The 17855-nt window shown below is 39.1% G+C and overlaps 1 protein-coding gene across 3 annotated transcripts in view; it reads right to left on the reverse strand.

The window, feature by feature from the left end:
• The window catches only part of APAF1 (apoptotic peptidase activating factor 1), an 83947-nt gene that overhangs the window by 37566 nt on the left and 28526 nt on the right, over positions 1–17855 (reverse strand). For 2 of the 3 annotated variants that reach the window (XM_043881105.1, XM_043881106.1), the window contains exons 13-17: positions 16836–16962; positions 15439–15564; positions 13270–13401; positions 10843–10968; positions 1678–1839 (exon numbers count right to left, since the gene is read on the reverse strand). In XM_043881105.1, coding sequence (XP_043737040.1) covers positions 1678–1839; positions 10843–10968; positions 13270–13401; positions 15439–15564; positions 16836–16962 — 673 coding nt within the window. The remainder of the gene's footprint in view (positions 1–1677; positions 1840–10842; positions 10969–13269; positions 13402–15438; positions 15565–16835; positions 16963–17855) is intronic. The other variant, XM_043881107.1, reaches the window with a different exon arrangement.

Consider the following 17855-nt stretch of genomic DNA (forward strand, 5'->3'; position numbering starts at 1 on the left):
CGTTAGTTTTTATACAACTATATGTATGCTTCAATTGTGTTCATTAAAACTGGAATCTCTTGGGTGGCAGAAATAGGGAAAGGTTGACAAAAGGATACAAACTTTTAGTTACAAGATAAATAAGGCTTGTGGATCTAACATATAACATGGTGACTATAGGTGATATTGCCCTGTAAAAGAGAGTAAAATGTAAACATCTTAAAGGAAGGGAGGGAAGAAGAAAAGCAGACAAATATGTAAGGTGACAATATGTTAATTAGCTGAATGAGAGTAATCCCTTCACAATATACATTGTTGTTGTTTAGTTACTAAGTAACACCCAACTCTTTTTCCACCCCAAGGACTGTAGCCCACCAGGCTCCTCTATCTATGGGATTTTCCAGCAAGAATACTAGAGCAGGTTGCCATTTCTTTCTCCAGGGGATCCTTCCAACCCAGGGACTGAACCCGGGTCTCCTGCGTCTACTGCACTGGCAGGCAGATTCTTTACCACTGAGCCACCAGGGAAGCCCTCACAATGTATACATACATCAAATTATCATGTTATATACACTTTAAATATTTTACAATTTTGTCAGTCATACCTCAATAAAGCTGAAAATAAAACTGTAATCGAATATCGCTCATTAAGTTTTTAAAATTACCATTAGAATGTAATGGCATTGGACCCTAAATTGAGCCAGAAGACCTGGCTCTCCAAATCACAGTGTAACTTTGTACACATTACTACCATAGGGCTACTGCAATGTGCTGTGTCCTTTGCGTAGTTACATCAAAAGAAATTCTATATGAGAGCACTCTGAATACTACAAATGTAAACTGTTACAAGAACTGAAAAAAAGAAGGCATTTCCTAGGCATTTTTTGCATATCTTCCTCATTTACTTCACAGAAATTTCACAAACTTCAGCTGTTGATAAGTATTTCTGCTACTGCTAAGTCACTTCAGTCGTGTCCAACTCTGTGCAACCCCATCCCTGGGATTCTCCAGGCAAGAACACTGGAGTGGGTTGCCATTTCCTTCTCCCATGCATAAAAGTGAAAAGTGAAAGTGAAGTCGCTCAGTCAGTCTGACTCTTTGAGAACCCACGGACTGCAGCCTACCAGGCTCCTCCGTCCATGGGATTTTCCAGGCAAGAGTACTGGAGTGGGGTGCCATTGCCTTCTCCAGATAAGTATTTCTATCAGTCACCAAATCATACCAAATCATAAAATTTTAAGGGTAAGAAAGTACTCTGAAAGTCACCTAAACCAATGTATTTCAAATTGCAGGGGGAAGGAGGGTGAGTGATGCAGCCAGCATTCCATCTATGTTTTAGATCAATTTGAGATACACTGGTTGTAAACAACATAAATTGTTTCTTTATTGTAGGACTTCTAGGGGCCATAAATATTATATGTTAGTATACACTAAAGGGGGAAAAGTACTTCTAATAGGGGAAAGTAATACATAACATTTCCAAACCTAAACCTGTTTGACCATGGAGACCTTTTCTCACAAGGCCTATGGACACTCCCTGAAGCATAGTTCTAAGAACTACAGGTGGTTAGGGCATCTGCCCCAAAAAGATTCAGCTATACTTTATGTCAATAAATAGTGTAAAATGCAACAATCAATAAGTGTTTGAAGTTTCTTTAAATTAGACTAAATTTGGCTTTTTAAAATACCAGTACTTACAAAGACTTTATTTTTCGCGGCCACCATTATCCTAGCACCATCAGCAGACCACGAGCAGCATTTCACTATCACTTCCAGATCCTCCTGAGGCTCCTCTGAGTTCAGGAAGAACTGCTTCACATTAATGCTTTTCCTCTCGTTTGCAGATTTCACATCCCAAAGCTTCAAATTTCAAAAATAAAAAAATGTTTTAAGTTTGTTTTGATCTCAAGTCACACCTCTAGAATTCCACCTGGATTAAATGTCACACAAATTATTCAAGTTCACTTAATGAATTATTTTTCATTATGCATAACTTTTTATAAGGCTTTTAAATTAAGTATTCCAGTTTCATTCAGCACCTTCCTAAAAAGAAAAAAAAAAAATGCTGCCCAAAAAGAATGTAAAACTATATAAAATGTTAAAGAGCCTTGCATGGTGTGGAGGAGGCTAAAGATTAGGCGTCGACAGCGAGGATGAGTGCTGAAGAAGGAAGGGAGGTGTGACTCACGACTTGCCCCTGCTGCCCTCTGCTGTGCTGGGCATGCGCTGTGCCTCGCAGTCTACTGTACGCACAGCATGGACGCTACACCCAGGCCCCGGGCCAAGCTGAGCCACAACCTAGCAGAGCATCCAGAGATATAAGAAAGTCCCTGACAACAAAACAAAGCTATGCCGAAAGGAAGCAAGACACCCTGTGCACTTGGCAGGGCTAAAGGGGTGTCTAAAACAACTGGATCCTGAGGAGTGGGAGACAAACCTCACTTACTAGCAAAGCCACCCGGGCAGCCCCAAAGACAAAGGCCTTCAAAAAAGATCTAGCTTGGAAAAAAATAAATAAAATAAAAATAAAACAAACAAAAAAGATCTATCTTGGACTTTCCTGGTGGTTGAGTGGTTAACAATCCATCTTCCAATGCAGGGGACATGAGTTCAATCCCTGGTCTGGGGAGTTCCACATGCTGTGGAGCAACTAGGCCTGTGCACAAATATTGAGCCTGTGCTCTGGAGCCCACGAGTCACAACCACTGAAGCCCAAGTGCCCTAGAGCCTCCAGCAACAACAGCAGCCACTTCAGTGAGAAGCCCACACACCACAACAAAGAGTAGCCCCCACTCCCCGCAACTAGAGAAAGCCTTTGTACAGCAACGAAGACCTGACGCAGCCAAAAAAATTAATTTTAACTACTTTGTTTTTTTAATCCATCTCCACTCCCCTTGGCCTTGTGCAGTGTCCCGGCTTCACAGAATGATGATGGCCTCCACACACAGACCGAGGGTTGGTCGAGGACAAGGATTTAAAACAAAACGAACAAACAAAAATGCTGCTTCTCAGGCTTGAACTCAGCTTCCAAAGCACAGCTCCGAGAGTAAAACCAGATTTGACTGGCCAGACACAAGCTTCCCCAGTGCCTCAGTGGGTACAGAATCTGCCTGCACTGCAGAAGACAGAGTAGATACAAGTTTGATCCCTGGATCAGGAGAAGGAAATGGCAACCCACTCCAATATTCTTGCCTGGGAAATCCCATAGACAGAGGAGCCTGGTGGGCTACAGTCCACGGGGTTGCAAAGAGTCAGACACAACCAAGTGACTAAGCACACACGTTTAAATCTCTCAAGTTTAAAGATTATATACACTAGAAATACAGCCAAACCCAAAACCTTTCCCCATGCAATAACTTCGGATAAACTGGATGAACCAAATGAAACTTCTGAAGTATTGTTAGCCCTTCTTGACACTAAAGAGAGAAAATCTAAACTCCAGTGCCAGAAGCTTCAGTCACATCAGCCAGATTATATGAGAAATCACATGGTTTCCCTCTTAACACAAAAAACAAAAGCAATCACTGCCTTGATTTAAGGAAGAAAAAGAAAACTAACACAACCCAATTTCACTACATCTTTTGCATGTGGGCCTGACTTTAGCTCCTATCCAAGGAGGGATGGAATTCCACATGTCGAGGGACCAATAAACACCTGAATCTCATTCTGAGCTAGTAGTCACTGCCCTGTCTCCAGGGCCCAAGTGCACTCTGGCCCTTGTGTGGTTTAAATGGCAATTTTTAAACAAAACTCACATTTTGAAACAGTTTATCATCGGGGCCTGAAAAACACATGTTTCTCAACCTGATACACTACAAAACACTTAGATGATTGCAGAGCCATTTGGGGCAAGAAATAATTTTACAGTTCTCCATTGTCTTGGAAAATAAAAGCTTTACAGGACACTGACCTTGAAAGGCTGTTGCCCGGCATCACTCGGCAGGACGTCTGCTCACTGCACGTCGCTGCATCAGCGCAAACAGCCACCGACCCTGGCCTAACAGCTCTGTGGGAAAGCCGCCACCGACGGCAGTCCTCACCCACAGCGCAGTGAGGTCTGCCCTGCTCCCAGGCTCTGCACTCCACAACCACATGCGGTACTCTCCAACGAAAGCAGAATCCTGTCCCTGAGGACTTTTAAAATGTTTTTCCTTTGCGTTTCGAGAAGTCTTAAATTCAATCTGAAGGGACATGGTAAAGGTTTATCATCTTGCTCACATGATGTAAGTCACTCGGAGATTATATAAATGAATCAGATACAGACACTACTCTCAAGGAGTTTAGAGGCCAGTAAAGGAGCTGAAGCTCCAGTACTTTGGCCACCTCATGTGAAGAGCTGACTCATTGGAAAAGACCCTGATGCTGGGAGGGATTAGGGGCAGGAGGAGAAGAGGGCGACAGAGGATGAGATGGCTGGATGGCATCACCGACTCAATGGACATGGGTTTGAGTAAACTCTGGGAGTTGGTGATGGACAGGGAGGCCTGGCGTGCTGCGATTCATGGGGTCGCAAAGAGTCGGACACGACTGAGTGACTGAACTGAACTGAAAGGAGGTAAGACAAGCACATAAATGACTAATGGGACTTTCCTGGCGGTCCAGAGGTTTAAGACTTCGCCTTCCAATACCGGGGGTATGGATACAATCCCTGGTTGGGGAGCTAAGACCTACCTGCCCTGGGGCCAAAAAACCAAAACATAAAAAGAAGCAATATTGTAACAAATTCAATGAAGACTTTTAAAAAATATGCTCCCCTTTAAAAAAATAAAATCACAAAATATGTCAGATGAGTCATTTGAAAGGGAAACACACAACATAGTAGAAACGCTTTACCAAACCAGTGGGCTTAAGGAAACACTTTTTACCTCCTCACCCTCCTGCCTGAAGATCAGCCTCTTTACAACAACTTAAGATGGACACAATTTCAATACCAAAATGATACCCAGGAGTTCAGGCTAAGGGGTCAGCATAAGTGAAGGTACAAAATGGGAAAGCAGAGATAATGAAAAGGGAGAACAGGGCAGTGTGGGAGCAACAGCAAGGGTCTACATGCTCCCATACAGAACTTGCCTGCTCTGAGCCCCCTGACACACACTTTTACCAGCTTCATGGTTTGTTTATGACTTGGTTTTCTCCTCACTAGACCCTGAACAACTTCAGGCCAGGAAATGTACTTTTTTTCAAAGGTGTTTAAAAACCAAACGTCTAGTACAGAATCTGCCACATAGTAAGCACTCAATAAATAATCAGTAAATACATTTTAAGAGAAAAGACAGATTATTCCCATGTTTCAAACACAGGTGAAAAGAGACAATATTGTTAGTGAAACAAAACAGGGTTCTGCAGATAGAATACATATATTCACCTCCATACCCTCCCAAAACCCACATGAAACAGGAGTAAAGAGAATTTTCCTCTCTAGGCATATTTTGAATACTCTCTTATAAAATTAAACATTATTTTAAAACATTAAAAAAAAAAGAATTGTTACACTTAAAAATATGATAGAAGAAATTTAAAACAAAATAGGAGGAGAAGAAAATAAAGCTAAATAAATTTTCCAAGAAGCAGGACGAATGGATGAGGGGAGAAAAATAAGAAAACATCCCAAACAGACAGACATTTTAGAAAAAGAAACTAGATGAGAATAAATCAAATGATTAAAGAAAAATCTCCAGAACTGATGGACATGAATTTGCAGATTGAAAGAAGCTACCAAGTGCCAAGAACAATAAACAAAGACAAACCCACACCAAGGCATATTGTCATGAAAGTTCTAAAAAGAGAAACGCTGGAAATTTTATAAAGATCTTAAAAGTTTCAAGACCAGGAAAATAGATCACATACAAAACAGAATGGCTTCAAACATCTCAAGAGAAACTTCGGGAGTTCAAAAACAAGGAAGCAATGTCTCCAAAATTCTAAGAAAAAAATTATTTCCTTCTATATGCAATCACAAATATCAATTAAATATGAAGCTAGAATAAAGGCACTTTTAGATAGACATGGTCTCAAAAATTTCCTCTCAGAGATTCTTTCTTAGAAAGTTAGGGGAGATTTTCCACCACACTAAGAATAAACCAATAAATTCAGGAAACGAAGGTTTCAACTGAAGAGAAAAGCAGGAGGATACCAGGATGGTAGTAAAGGGAGATCCCAGGATGGCATCTGAACACTGGGGATAAATAGTATCACCAGTCACAATGGAACAAGACAGAGGCCTCCAAGAAAATCATGTCTAAGAAAAGAAAATGTCAAATCAAATAACTGAATTATTTAAGAGCAACTTAGACAAGGGATGGCTTAAAGACGGATGAGTGATATGCACATTTAAAAAAATAAGCAAATGAAAACACAAAACATCACTGTTAACTGTCCAAAACATTTAACCCCAAAGAGAACAAGGCATCATGTGAGAAAGGAGGGGAAAAAAAAACCGTCATTATACTACATGGCCCAACTGTGATCAGTCAGGATGATGTAAATCCTGAACACTGGTCTAATCAAAACCATGAAAACATACAGGAACCATAAAAAGTAGGTCAGTTTGGGGAAGAAAAAATGAGTTCAGTTTGGAGGACAATGAGTTTGAGGTATGGTGTATTATCTAAGTGTCAGCACATGAGCAGACAGTTAAAAATGCAGGACATAAGCACGTAAGAGAAACGAGGGCAGGACAGAACACATGTGAAACACACTCACGTGAGAGAGGAGAGAAAACCGTGAGACTGGCTGACATGGAACAGAAAAAAAGGTGACGGAGGTGGCAGTCAAGACGAGATGCTTGAGGAACGGCCATATTTTAATGGGAAGGAAAAAGTTACAGAAGGGGTAAGAGGGACAGACTTCCCTGGTGACTCCGACGGTAAAGGATCAGCCTGCAATGCAGGAGACCTGGGTTTGATCCCTGGGTTGGGAAGATCCCCTGGAGGAGGGCACAGCAACCCACTGCAGTATTCTTGCCTGGAGAATCCACATGGACAGAGGAGCCCGGTGGGCTACAGTCCACAGGGTCACAAAGAATCGGACACAACTGAGTGACTAAGTGCAGCACAGCAAGAGAGACAGGAGAAGAAAGAAGAAAACATTGATGTCAAATGAGAGTTTCAAAAAGGAAACACAGGTGGTCAACAGGAGTGTGATAGCAAGGGAAAGAATAAAAATTGGATAAAGAAAAACACTGGATCCCACACTCATCCAAAGAGCTTTAGATTTTACATCAAAAAGAATGAAAATGAAATACAACTGGATTTTACTCTTCAAGGGAATACACAGAAGACACAACCAGGCTGAAAAAGGGTGAAGCAGTGAACGAGTAGTCAGGAAGTGGAGGCAAGTGTAGGTGACTTAAAGGTCTAGTCAGAAAGAAAAACTGAATGTTTCAGAGGATAACACAATCAAGGAAGAATCAAAGGGTTTTCACTTTTTTGGTTTTATAATGCTTAGGAAGGCCCAAGAACATCTGTAAGCTGTGGAAAGGGGTTCAAAAGAAAAGAAAAACTGAAAATGCAACACAGAAATAACCAATGGGGCAAGGTATCAGAGGAAGAAGGAAAAAAGAAACAGCAGGCACAAGTAGAGCACTTCCTGAGAAAGGAGATGGGAGAAAAGAAGTGCAGGAGAGCCTTTTACTTCCCAGGTGGCGCGAGAGGTAAAGAGCCCGCCTGCCAATGCAGAAGACATAAGAGACACAGGTTCGATCCCTGGGTTGGGGACAATCCCCTGAAGGAGGGCATGGCACTCCAACCCACTCCAGTACTTTTGTCCGGAGATTCCCATGGACAGAGGAGCCTGGCAGGCTATGGTCCATAGGGTCACAAAGAGTCAGACACAACTGAAGTGTCTTAGCATGTAGCGTCTTTTATGGCAATTTCTGAGGGAGCTCATGATGGGTAGCTCTTGGGTGATGTCAACCTTCTGAATAGGTATGAGGTAAGGTTATCTCCATAGAATGAAAGAGATATAGTGATAGGGTTGGGGGCTTAAGAACAACAAGAAAGGTTTGGAACAAGCACTATCGTGAATTCAATTCAGCGAACAAACTTGGCAGCAAAGAAGGCCTAGTTGAGTTGTACAAATTGAAATTTTTTTTTTTTTCAAATTGAAATTGTTAAACAGATAAATGGCCTGGTTTCACAACTTTCTTCAACATTAAACAACCTAATAATAATGGAATCTTCCCAGAACTTAGAATTAGCAATGGAGATAAAAGGAGAACCTGCCTTGAGATATAAAAATTGAAGTCATTCTCTAAGTAAAAACCAAAAACTCATAGGACTGAAAGAACCTTTCATAAGAGTGCTGCCTTCACCAGGCCTCTGAAAAACCTCCGACATGGATCATCCCAAAGAAGACACAGATATTTGGTATTTACAGAGAACATGTCACAGAGGCCAAATCCGTTTATCTGAATGTTCTAAGAATGCTCCCAACATCTACTAAATGCTAGGAAACTCTATAAAGTAATGTTCTACCCAGAAAATCCCTAGATGCCCTGAAGTAATCTATACAAAAATGAGATATCCTCAGTCAATAAAGAGAGGTTAAAGATTCAACCAAAGGATCAGCATCAAGAGAGTTTAGCTTGCTGTAACTTAAAAGTCACCTAGTAGCATTAACAGATCTCTGGAGATTCTAACAAGTAAAACAGAGCCTGGTGGGTTCAAGTATTTCCCTGGAAGAGGTACATGCCAAGAAAATCTACTGAGCACATGTTTTGAGTACAACTGTGTACAATGAACTTCAGAGAGTTACAACAAGATGACAAGGTCTCTGCAGGTCATATTTAATCTTATTTATATTTAACCTTATCAAAGAAACCTATATTTAACCTTATTAAAGAAACAGAAGACACATGAAAATGACTAAACTGAACCGTGCAACAAATTCATAAGTGGAGGGCTGCCCTGGTGGCTCAGTGGTGAAGAATTCCCCCTGCCAATGCAGGAGACATGGGTTCAATCCCCAGTCCAGGAAGATCCCACATGCCACAGAACAGCCAAGCCTATGGGCCTACTGCTGAGCCTATGCTCTAGATCCTGGGAGCCACGACTACTGAGCCCATGTGCTGCAATTACTGAAGCCTGTACACCTAGAGCCCATGCACCTAGAGCCCATGCTCGGCAACAAGAGAAGCCACAGCAATGACAAGCCTGCACACTGCAACTAGAGAGTAGCCCCCACCCAACACAGCTAGAGAAAAAGCCCGTGCAGCAATCAAGACCCGACACAGCCAAAAACTTTTAAAAATAAATATATATATTTTTTAATTTACAAGCGGAAATCAGAAGATCAAGCAGTTTCCATCTGTACATACAGATACAGGTAGATAGATATGTATATATATTCTCACAACCAGATGGATGGATGTTATAAGAGAACACTCTCTGAAGAAGACTTTGCATTTACTGTGTGTTAAATTTATAAAGTTGAGGGTCATCAAAAACTACAGACAAGTGAATTGGAGGCAAAAAAAAAAAATTTCAAAAAGACTAATGAAACACATATATAGGGACAGTAGCTGAAATAAGCGCCCAAAATTATCATGCCCAGAAGTGACAATTAATGTAGTGAATAGGAACAGAGATAAAAATGATGAAGGTGAAGACCTTAGAGGTGTGTCTGATGAGCCTGGGTTTATAAAATTGAGAACTTGGTACTTTCATGTTCCAGCTAAAAAAGGCAAAATGAAAACAGAGGTAGAGAGTCCATCTAGCAGCTATGTGTTGAGATAGAGAGAGATGGAAATATACTGCAGAAGGTTGCTATGAGACATGAGGGTCTGACACCATGAACCAGAGCAAACACTACAGCATGGGAGGGAGATGAGGGAGTCAAAGAAGGACTGGATTCAACACGAAAGGAAGACCAGAATAACGGCAGAGACAGGAAACGGCAAAGAAAGTGGCATTAGGATCTTATTGAGAAGGTGGAGATTTTAAAATTTTAGTTTTTTTATAAACACTATAGATTCATGTCAATGTATGGCAAAAACCACTACAATATTGTAAAGTAATTAGCCTCCAACTAATAAAAATAAATGGAAAAAATAAAATTAAAAAAAAATAAAAAAATAAAAGATTGTTAAAGGGAAAGAAAAAAAACACTATAAATTTCAGGAGGCTGAATAAGTTTTTTTTTCCTAGCTCTGACTTTCCCCCCATGATTTCTCAAGAACAGGAATACAGGAACATAAAAAGCAGAATAAGCGAATGATAAATAAAAGCAAGAACTTTACAAACTTGATACCATAGAGCTCAAAAGGTTTTATAAAAATCATAATTTAATATAATGCTTAAAATAACGAACTTGGGCTTCCCTGGTGACTCAGCAGTAAAGAATCCACCTACTAATGCAGGAGATGAGGGTTCAATCCTTGATCCTGGAAGATCCCACATGCTGTGGAGCAACTAAGCCCATGTGCCCCAACTACTGAGGTTGTGCTCTACAGGTCAAGAGCTGCAACTGCTGAATTCCCCATGCCCTAGAACCCATGCTCTAGGAAAAGAAGAGAAGCCACTGCAATGAGAAGCCCACACACCCCACCTAGAGAGTAGCCCCCACTTGCCAAAACTAGAGAAAAGTTGGATGAGCAACAAAGACCCAGCACAGCCAAAACTAAATATTAATAAATAAACACATTTCTAAAAACACTAAAGAATTTCAATTATACGAACTTTAAAGCACAGGGTAGTAAACCATTAATAAACAATCATTATGACAAGGAATTACATTAAAAATGCTCCTGGAAGGTGAAGGAAGCAGCTTTCTGTAGCAATGTGAAAAACAGAAACCTATTTCCATAACCCAAGCATAAGATAATACAGTTACAAAAACTCACTTTAACAATGAACAAAACCATACCTTTAATGTTCCATCAGCTGAACAACTAGCCAAAACCTGATCATCTGGTGAAAATCTGCAGTGACTGACTGAATTTGTATGGCCAAACATGGTATTTCGGCATTCTTCTTGATTCAGATCCCAGAGCTATTTGAGAAAGATAAAAAGATAACTGAAACATTACCACTGAATGGGGAAAAGTTAGAAATCATGTAAAGTTCTTCCTCCCCTCCCACTTAAGCTTTTCCAGTTATAGGAATATGTTCAATTCAGTTTGACAAAGGTGTCAAACATAAAGGTGAGCATGTAACTAACAAGTAATGGGGCGGCCCTTAGCTTAGCACCTAAATCTAAGGGAACTGAAGACTTACCTAGGCTTTCATCTGAGCACTAAACTAGCCATTGCTTATTTTTAACAAAGCAGTTTGAAATTATTTTTTTATTCAGCTCTATAATAAGTAATATGTAAAATAAATTACATTTTATTTGTAATTTTTTGAGATGCTAAGTTATCCAACTCTATAAATGGTCATTGCTAGGATTTCCCGATACAAACCTTGAGTCTACTAACTAGGCTAAAATCTATTAACACTCTAGAAAATGATTCAAAAATATAAAGACTGTATAGATAAATATAGACTCATCTGACAGCAAACATAATGGATCAGAACAGCAAGTTAAACAACCCTTCCTGGAAGCAGTCAACCAAATCCAGAATGTGGGACATTCCACAGGAAAACTGACTCAATTTCTCTAACAAATCAGTGGCGTAAAAAAAAGAGGAAGCAGGAAGGAGAACGTTTACAGAATAACTGAGTGTCTTAAGAGACCTATCAACCAAATGCCACTTGAAGTTTGGATTCTGACTGGAGTAGGTTGCCATCTCCTTCTCCAGGGAATCTTCTCAACCCAGGAATCAAACCTACATCTCTTACATCTCCAGCACTGGAAGGCGGATTCTTTACCACTAGCACCACCTTGGGAAGCCCAAATCTATGGCAGAAAGACATGTTTTGAGACTAATAAGAAAAAAGGAATATGGACCAGGTATACTATGAAATTGTTTATTATGCTAGGTATGATAAAGACATGCTATTTATGTTTTATACCTGAGAGATACACGCCAAAGTATCCTGAGTGAAATGATGGGATCTGCTATAAAATGCTTAGTCCAAAAAAAATGGGATGTGGTAGGGGAATAAAATATGATTGGCAAAATGCTGATAATTGTTGGAGCTAGGCAATGGACACCACGGGGTTCATGATTATTCTTTCTCCTTTGGGGTATGTCTGAAAAGTATAAAAAATGTAAACAAGAGGCAACAGTCATCTCTGGTGATTTATGCTACCTAGGTTAAACAAAGAAAGAGAAATACTTTATGTCCCAAAATTAATTTCGGTAAAAATCCTTTGGGAATAATCAGTAAATGAGGTAAGTCCTGATCCTTATGTCCATCTCCATCCCTGGGCTCCTTTAATCCCAGTCCTAGATAAACCCAAATCTGCAGATAACACAAGTTACATGGGGGCAACTTCAGATTCACATCTTTTCATTGATTTCTCTCAGTTCAAAAAGCACAAGAAGTATGTTCTAACAGACCTCATGGAAATGCAGGTGTGGAACGACAGGTCTTAAAGTAAAACTTGTCCTTAATTAAAATGGTTGACCAACCAATAACCACTTCCCACATCTTAGAAAATTTTGTCTATATTTAAAAAAAGGAAATATGAACTTCCTCATCCTACAAAATGTTAAAAGGAAACGTCAAAAGTTATTCACAGATATCTGTTGTATATCTATCCCAAACAATTTTCCATCTTGAAAAGCACTAATTTTAATTAAGTCAGAGAAAGACAAATACTGTATGATATCACTTATATGTGGAATCTAAAAAATACAACAAACTAGTGAATGTAACAAAAAAGAAACAGATACAGAGAACAAGCTAGTGGTTACCAGTGGGGAGAAGGAAGGGAGGGGAAGATAGTGGCAGGGGACTAAGAGGTACAAACTATCGCGTGTAAAATAAGCTACAAGGATATACCGTACAACAGTTTTCTCTATGGGAAAGCCACGGGCCCTGAGCCTGTGATTATGAGCTGCAGTAACCATGCACACCCGAGCCAAGGACACCCATATTTCCCACCATACAGATGGAATACACCTGTCAACACAAAGGGAAATGGGATCCAGAGATGCAGGAGGAGTTTGAGGGCCTGAGAATGGAGTTCAGGCATCTGGAATCAGCTATGCCTGAAGACAGGCTCCTTCCATACTTTCCAGTTTCAAGAGCCAGTAACATTCTTTTTGCTGTTGTTGCTTAAGATAATATGAAAGTTTCTATCCCTATAACCAAAAGATCTTTGATTAACACAATATATGAAAAAAAAATCAAAGGAGATGTTCTATCTATCAAATTTATCTACATGATTCTCATTCACACTTACTTTAAGGAAGTAGTCATTTGAACCAGTGGCTAAGAGAAGGTGATTACTGTTGTTGGTGAAGTGGCAGCAGTTGACTTGCTCTGAGTGCTCATCATAGATACGCACTAGTTCCCCAGTCATTGAATTCCAAATCTGAAGAGAATAGAGAGAATAAAGTTTACAAGTACCTTATTTTCAAAGGGAATATAGAGAAGCAAAGCAAATGTGAGCTGTTTTGCAGATGTTATCCATCCTGTCTGCCAGGTTTTCCCAGTCAGACATGATGCTAATGAATACCTCCCCCTTCCCTAAAATGTCAGCATTTTGCTAGAATTTTTTTTTTTAATTACCTGCAAGTAACGCAAAACATTAAATTTTTCAAGGGCAAGATTTCACAAGTTCAAATGAATGATAGCAGGCAGAAAAGTGTTATAAAGGGGATGGGATAATGGACTTCAGATCAGAAAAATTAATCACAGCCAGTCCAAGGCCCAGCTCTACCATTTTTAAGTTGGGTATACCTAGTCAAGTCCTTAATTTACCTGCATCTCCGCTCCCCACTCTGAAAAATGGGAATACTTGCACCTGTCTTCCACAATTCATGGTGTCGAATGACAAAGAACTTGACAAGTGTTCTGCTGACTTCAAGGTACTAATAAATAAGTAAAGGCAGATGTGTAAGTGGGGAAAAAAAATAAAAGCTAGGGAAACCCAGCTTTCAATCATGGTTCCACTGCTGCTACTACTGCTAAGTCGCTTCAGTCGTGTCTGACTCTGTGCGACCCCAGAGACAGCAGCCCACCAGGCTCCTCTGTCCCTGGGATTCTCCAGGCAAGAACACTGGAGTGGGTTGCCATTTCCTTCTCCAATCATGGTTCCACTAGGTATTAGTTAATATGAGCCTGGGCAAGTGACTTCATCTCTGAACTTGTTTCCTCATCTGTAAAATGGGATCAACACTTAGCAAGATGTAGTGAGAAAAGGATAACGTAATATGAGTAAGTGTATAGTATAAAGCCTCACGCAGTGTTAAGTTCTCAAGAAGTCGTCTTCATGGTTACTATGAAAGTAATCTGCTCCATTGAAGAAACAAAAGAAATAAATTACCTAGTGATTCTTTACTGGGCTTTGGACTGTTAGAGGTACTAATGTCCGTTCCACAGCATTTTGTTTTATCCTCTCAAAGCACTCCCCAGAAGTCCAAAGAGTTTATTTCAAAATTCTTCAATAAGTATTTCAGCCTCTTGCTTTAAATTTCTTACAAACAGAAACTTGAGCCACATAGCTCTGACTCTGGAACAGCACAGAATGGCCAACTCCAAGTCTGACTCAGAATAGAGGCTACAAAGTAAACTAACTGGTTGGTTGTAAAGCCACATAGGGTCCAATCTATCAAGAAGTAGATTTTTCCTGGACACTCCAAGGTCCTCTTCAAGTAGGTGCAAACTTCAGGAAAACTTTCAAGTCACTTTCATATTCCCAGGTCCACTAAGGCCCACCCCACCTATCCAGATTCAGCACTCCACACCCCTTTTGGAAAAAAGCCTACAATGACGATTTCCCTCCATTTGTCAAATAAAACATTTCTCTAGACTTCAGGTTCTCTTAAATTCCACATAAATGCTCTGGCTTAAAGCCAAATTTAGGAGTAAGAGACAAAAAAATAATTAAAGGTAAAAATCAATGGGTTTTCTTTTCTCTATTTACTTTGTAGACTAGTAACCTGATTGTTAGTATGTTTATTCATCTAGTTTTGCACTGAATACAAGACAGTTCAAAAAGATAAAAAATCTGGGTTGCATTTCAAAGATTATATATTTTACAACAGGAATCAATCTCAGACAATAATTTTCTGCAACAACACTTCCGATCACAATACACTTGGAGATTTCAATTGATATTTAACTCACAGACTTATCAATAAATGGCAGGCAAATTCATTAATTTGAAATTGTTTTTCCCAGCTGCCTGATAAATATCATGGGCTGATCAACCTAGGCATTTTTGCTAGTGCTTATAAATAAAAAATTTTAGACAGCATTAATTTATAATGGATAAAAACTGGTTGGCCTCAAGTTAGTCAATAAACAGGCAAGAGTCCTTTAACCCAACTTATTCTAGTCCCTCAGTAACAGAAAAAGAAAATGAATTTTATGGTGGTTACAACTCAAGAAGAAAATAGTTCCATACCTTCACTTTCTTATCCACTGAGCAGGTTGCTATAAATCTGTCATCTGCAGAGAATGCACAGCAAAGCACTTCATCATCATGAGCCTTGATTTCTAGAAGTTTCTCTCCTGTTTCAGCTTTGAATACCTATACACACAACAATAAGATCTTTTTACTATAACTGCTTACCCATGGGTCATCATTCAATAAAAAATATTTGTTTAAAAGATCTTAATCACTATTATTTTGCAAGAGAAGTGAACCTTGGCAATATCAATCCAAAAAAATCAAAATTTGTCAGAATTCATACGCCTTAACATAACAAAGAAAATTGTCCCTTGTTAAATGTTTATAACATCAATAAAAAGAACTGACAGGACAGCTTCAGTTCTTGAAAACAGCTTAGCAAATTCTTAACAATCAACAGAAAACAAATTATTCAATATGCTTTCTGTGGCTCAAAAGCCAAATCAATACAAGTGGTAATCAAGTACACATATAGAAGTAAGGCTTACAATCATAGCCTTGCCATCTTAATTTTTTAAAAAATACTATTTATTTATTTGGCTGCATCAGGTCTTACTTGCGGCATGTGGGATCTTTTTTAGTTGTAGCACGTGAACTCTTAGTTGTAGCACATGGGATCTAGTTCCCCAAACAGGGATTGAACCTGGGCCCCCTGAGCTGGGAACGTGGAGTCTCAGCCACTAGACCACCAGGGAAGTCCTTTGTAATCTTAAATTTAAGTGTTTCAAAACTAATTTTTGTTTCCTTCAAAATCAAAAGGTTCAATACCAATTTAAAGAAAAACACTCAATCATGCTGTCTGAAAACAAATGAAAAATTAAAGAAAGCACCTTCAAGCATCTTAGGAAATAGTCTAGTCCAATTCCTATTTACAGTCAGAAATTTTCCCAAGCCTGTGACAAAACAGGTATTTGATTTAATCAGCATGTTTTAATCAGAGCCCTGTTCACTGCACTATGACATCCTTCTGTCCTTTAACAGTGATCATTTCCTCATTACCCTTAGCTGGCACATGGGTGACAGTAATTGAATGCTAAGGTAAAAGGCACTTCTACAACACTTGGCAAGTTTAAAATTATGAAAACACACCACCATATCTTTTAAATCTATAGAGATATCTTTCATAAGATGTTCAAGAGATCTCAATGTTCCTCTACTCCTAATGTATAATTTTCTTGAGTTTCAGAATTGAAATATACTCTAATATGCACATAGGAATTCCCTGGCAGTCTAATGGTTAGGACTTGGCACTTTCACTGCCAGGGCCCAGGTTCAATTCTTGGTTGGGGAACTAAGATCCCACAAGTCATGTGGCATGGCCAAAAAAGAAAAAGAAAAAATACACCCAGTATTAGGTACATGACTCAATTTTTCTCAAAAGAGAGGTTTACCTGTAAAGTTTTATCAGCTCCACAAGAAGCTATTCTTTGACCATCTTCAGAAAAGCAAGCATGGTAAACAGCATCTGTATGGGGGCGGACAACCAAGCGGGAGAGGTTCTTCATGTTTTTTTTGTTTCTAAATATAAGGAGAAAATGAACAGAAACCAAATGAATGTAAGTAATCATTTTCTTTCCATAATAAACTCTTTTAACACAGTTATGCTCCAAAAAATAAAAAACTCTTACATTACCAACATGTACATGACAGTGGAGATCACCTGAAGTAAAAAAGCATAACAGCAAGCAGCATCTCAAGATAAAAGTTACCCCGTATCAAGCAACCTATCATGTATTATAAATATCCAGTTAATCAAATAGATGTCATTTTTTATCTTCCTCTGATACTTTAATAACAACATGTGCAGAGAAAACATTATGAAAGGAAAAACCTCAAAAAAAAACCTATCTTTTTTTAAAAGGAAAGAGTTATACCAAAATGAAGCTCATTCCCTAACTAAAATATGACATTACACCCACCATTATGATATGCACTTTAAAACTGCTCTTCTCTAATTATTCCAATATAGAGGGGGAAAAAAGTCATTTTCTTTGTATCTTAATCTACTAAATACTATTCCACTACTATATATATTATATTACTTTACAGGGCTAAAGGATAAAGGAATGTAATGCACATACTTAAAATGGGGAAAGTATTAGAAGTGTCTGAATTACACACACATATACACCCCAGTCACTATGAGTAAGTATGTTAAATGGTATCACCTTAAGAGTCAAAGGTTAGGAGTCAGATAAACCTAAAAGGCCACCCTAATTCTACTACTTATTGGATGTGTAAACGTACACAAATAACGTAAGCCAGTAAGTTTCCTTTTCCTCATATGTAAATGTAAGTAACGATACCTATTCTAAGCAAGTGTCACACACAAAATAGACCAAAGGAAAAAAGGGAACACAAAGGTAAATCAGACTTAAATCTTGCCTAGGAAGTATTAAACTTCACTAGAA

This window comes from Cervus elaphus, chromosome 22, assembly GCF_910594005.1.
Source record: "Cervus elaphus chromosome 22, mCerEla1.1, whole genome shotgun sequence".
In the NCBI taxonomy this organism is placed as follows: Eukaryota; Metazoa; Chordata; class Mammalia; order Artiodactyla; family Cervidae; genus Cervus; species Cervus elaphus.